Source organism: Lytechinus variegatus, chromosome 5, assembly GCF_018143015.1.
Source record: "Lytechinus variegatus isolate NC3 chromosome 5, Lvar_3.0, whole genome shotgun sequence".
In the NCBI taxonomy this organism is placed as follows: Eukaryota; Metazoa; Echinodermata; class Echinoidea; order Temnopleuroida; family Toxopneustidae; genus Lytechinus; species Lytechinus variegatus.
Window position 1 is genome coordinate 30,921,933 of NC_054744.1, and position 3,968 is coordinate 30,925,900.

General features: G+C 37.7%; 1 protein-coding gene across 1 annotated transcript; it reads left to right on the top strand.

Annotated features, from left to right (window-relative positions):
* The first annotated feature begins 652 nt into the window (after nucleotides 1–652).
* Nucleotides 653–2,706, top strand: LOC121415917. The gene is made up of 2 exons (XM_041609311.1): nucleotides 653–1,252; nucleotides 1,633–2,706. Exons 1-2 carry the CDS (start codon nucleotides 1,081–1,083, stop codon nucleotides 2,415–2,417), a joined length of 957 nt encoding a protein of 318 aa, XP_041465245.1. The 5' UTR covers nucleotides 653–1,080; the 3' UTR covers nucleotides 2,418–2,706.
* Nucleotides 2,707–3,968: the final 1,262 nt, after the last annotated feature.

The following is a 3,968-nucleotide window of genomic DNA, read 5'->3' on the forward strand; positions in this document are numbered from 1 at the left end:
CCCCCCCCTTTCTTTCTCTGTTTACCCGAAGGGTTCGGCACCGGAATATTTTGAAAGGTTCAATATTTTATATTTCCATTTTCAAAAAAAATCTTCAATTTCACTCCCTTTTTTCTTTCAATTTTTTCTTTCATCATGTTTATCACACATGAAAAAAATCATAAACGCGACATCGCCCCTGATAAAAGTTGTTTTCGGCAATCACTTTTTTTCAGTATTGACATAGAATTTTTAAATAGTAATCAAACAAAACAGGTGTTAATAAAAGTATCTGTGCTATATACCTGTCCCTAAACTTATAAACAATATCAAAGCACTCATACTAAACGTTTTTTATGGTACAGTGAAAACTGAATTTTTTTATACGTTGCCTATATATTTCCGAAGCGTGCATTGAGTATCGGGAACCTGCAGTCTTTTCTCAATCAAATATAGAAATATAATTCGTGTGACTATGAAAATAATAAATCCCTCTTCTGCAAGCCATTTTAACTCGATATCAGTTAAATACAAAAGATCGTTGTTTTGATTATTTTATTCATAATTAATGTGATAATACTAAGAATGAATAATCAAACATTTGGTTCCAGTATTATCCATTATTGAATATTGTAATGATGGCATGTTGAATTTTTAAACAAAATGTTCGTAGCCTATATGAGTGATGAGGTTATTAAATAAAATTACAAATCGGATTTACATTCTTATTCATCTGTGGGGTGTCATAATTACTCTTCTTACAAAAAGCTTGAGAGGGTAGGGTGTATAGATTTTAAGTGCATGATGGCTTTCCTGTCTTGGAGAGCGGAAACGTGGTTAAGCCGTATTATGGGATGGCTGCTATAATGGTGTTACTTCATTGTTCACTTGAAATGGCCCGCGATTGGTCCAAAAGTTTTCAATAGATCCGAACCCTCGGCCAATTAGAATTAAGGCTGCCCATCAAGCAGCTTTGACCGTTCGCAGTGACCGCTCCGCATTATCACACCCCGTTTCGGTCGAGTTAACATCACTGCTGATTGATTCGCGCTTCTTCGCAAAGTTATTTGTCCCGCTTCATTTCGTCGAAATCTAAATAAGATGCCTACCGCTGTTGTTACGGTCCGCTGGCTTCAACCACCCCGCTACCGCGGCATGGAAGAGACGGTCTCTCGTAGTCGAGTTCGACAACGAGGTCATCTCAGTGTGGGCGAAGAGGTTCGAGTTCGCTACAAACGTAGCTACTACAAGGCAGAGATCATTGATAATGGTGGTGAGTTCGAACACTAAATGAAATTACATTTAAAGAAAAAGCAATGGAAAAGAGTCAAATCTTGTCAGATTTTAGGCTCCCTATTGATAATAATGCATATCACCTCCAGTTGATATCTTTTGACAACTTTTCAAAATATTAAACTCTATTTTAAGTATAATGTGATGGTGATATACTATAGGATCTGCTATATACTTCATCTATTCAATCCACTGTGATAAGATTATTTCATTTTTTAGAATATTTCAAAAGATTAGGAAGGTGATGTTTCTATTTTTTGTGTTTGATTCTTGTATTTCATTAGTGTCAATCTGCAAGATATTGAAATATTTAGATGATGTCTCTAATCTTTTTGTTTCCTTTTCATTGTTTTTTTTTAGAAGTGTCCTCTACCGAGCCAGCCGACCATGGTCTTCCCGTCGAGACTCACACCCCTGCATCCTCTACCGGCTCCTCTCTGGATTCTCCTGCTCCAGCGATCTCTCCGTCATCAACATCATCACCATCACTGCTCGACGCCGATGACGTCCTATTTCTAGAGCGGGATGCTATTCACCTGGTCTCGCCTGTCTCCAACTACTCCGTCGCAGACGCTGTGGAGATGATTGAACTCGAAGCTGATTCCGACGCATACGGCAGCGACATATCCCTAAGTGACGACGACGATTTCGAGGCCATGCCCACCTTCATGACTCCCGAGGAATCAGACGCGGCCATCTTGAGGCACGCCCAGCGGTTGATTGACCATCGCATCGGATCGCGTCCCAGAGACACCGACCCGACCAACCCGAGACCGTCCCCCGATGTCCACACGTGCTCATCATATGACAGGATTGATAACGTCACGTCAAGGATCGAGGTTGTCATCAAGAGCGTTGAGGACGCCGTCAGAAGCACCGAGGCCTGTTTTGTGTACCTGTCGGACCTGCCGATGACTGCCCTCCAGCGGTTGCATGCTAGCATTACTTTCTCTATGAGGTGCATCGATGACGAACTCTTGCCTATGGTTGAGTCGTTTACTGCGATCCTTCTGCGCGAGGACATGCCTTGTCTTCGGTGCCTTGTCGACTTGGGCAAGACTGCCCGGAGGTGTCACTTTGTCAGAGACGACCTGATTGTCTTCAAGTGTGTGGCTTCAGGACAGATTCGCTGCTGTGAAGAGTGAACTGTTGAGATTGAACATTTTCTTGTTACATGTATCTTTCGATGGGATATACCCTCATATGAATAATGGACTCTTTTTTAAATGTTCTTAGAAATAATATACTAAGTTTGTCAAGAAGTCTTCTGAACAATATAATGGAAAATGATTTTCAGAAATGAACTCTCGACGCATGGTTATGTGACATGCATGTACTTATGCTTGTGCTATTTAGTTGTGTATGTTAATGATGCCATTTTGTAAATAATATTTTCCTAAGTATAAAATGAAATAAAGTTGGTTGAAAAGTATTGTAATTATGTGGATTTTTCCATTATCTTTTGTGTGTCACAAATAGTTCTAAAATGTGAAATCTTGTTACTTTTATATTTTTAGAGTTATCAAGTCAAGGGGTTGAGTATATGATGTTGATGTAGTTTCTGTCTGTGAACTATGCACTGTTAAAATTATTAATTTTAAATAAGTGATTAAAATCTTAAACAGCAAAGTTTAAATTCAAATATCTAATTATTGTTAGTTTAAGCATAGTTGTTTAAGATGTTAAACACTTATTTAAACTTTGTAAACAACTACTGTGCGATTCTCATAGTAAACAGAGTTTCTTCAAAGAGGAGTTGAGTTGGATAAGTTCATGAAGTTTGATCTTTGGGTAAAAGTGAGTTTGCACTGTTGTGGGTTATATTTGACCATGTGCTTTAGTGGTGAATGGTTGTGTTTTCAAAAATCTTTCTAAAATCGGTGTATTGATCAAGTCGGAGTTGTGAGAAATTCTATTGGGTGTATGATCTGATGAATGATTTCAGTTAATGAAAGTCTTGCCTTCAAAGATGAGTGGTGGCTTGAGATGTTTTGGGAATTTTCAATCATTGTGGTCATTCAAAGTTCATGTATTTTTTACTGTACTTTGAATAATCACGAGAATATACCGTTGAATTGTTTAGGTGCCTATAACCCCACCCCCCTTGTTTCTAAAACCCTCGTCTCCACACACACACACTCTCTCTCTCTTTATCTTTCATTTTTTCTATATACCATCTTCCTTTTTCCCTTCTACCTTGTAATGTGTTTCCCGTTTTAAAACAAAATTCCCAAATTCCAATTAAATAGAATGAAAAATAATGATTTTAAATTTTCTTTCTACCAACTAAATATTTGATTGAATTATTTTGTTGAACGAATATTTATCTTTCTTCCTTACTATATTCGCACTTTCAATTTTCGAAATTAAAAATCTGATTATCCCTTTCTTTCCTCTGCTCTCAAATATCCGTTTGCTTTATCTGTTTTCGTAAATATTATGTTATTTTCTTGAACATTCGTATTCTCTCCGTTCTTTCTCCCAACCAATTCTCTTTCATTCTCCCTTTCAAATCTTTGTTATCGATATATTTCCCCTGCTTTCATGATAATAATTTCTTCCTATTTATCATTCTTTTGTTGGGGGGGGGGGTCCTCTACCCCTTCTCCAACTACCCCTTCCCTTCGTTCTCTTCCTTTTCTTCCTCAAAGTGTATATAGCCTAATTACATTTTTTACAAATTTATGGCAAAAGTT

What these genes read in the sequence shown, in the direction of transcription:
- LOC121415917 (XM_041609311.1), top strand. Translation starts at nt 1,081, where the DNA reads ATGCCTACCGCTGTTGTTACGGTCCGCTGGCTTCAACCACCCCGCTAC. An exon ending in AGAGATCATTGATAATGGTG is followed by an intron (nt 1,253 to 1,632) that starts GTGAGTTCGAAC and finishes GTTTTTTTTTAG; the next exon opens with AAGTGTCCTCTACCGAGCCA.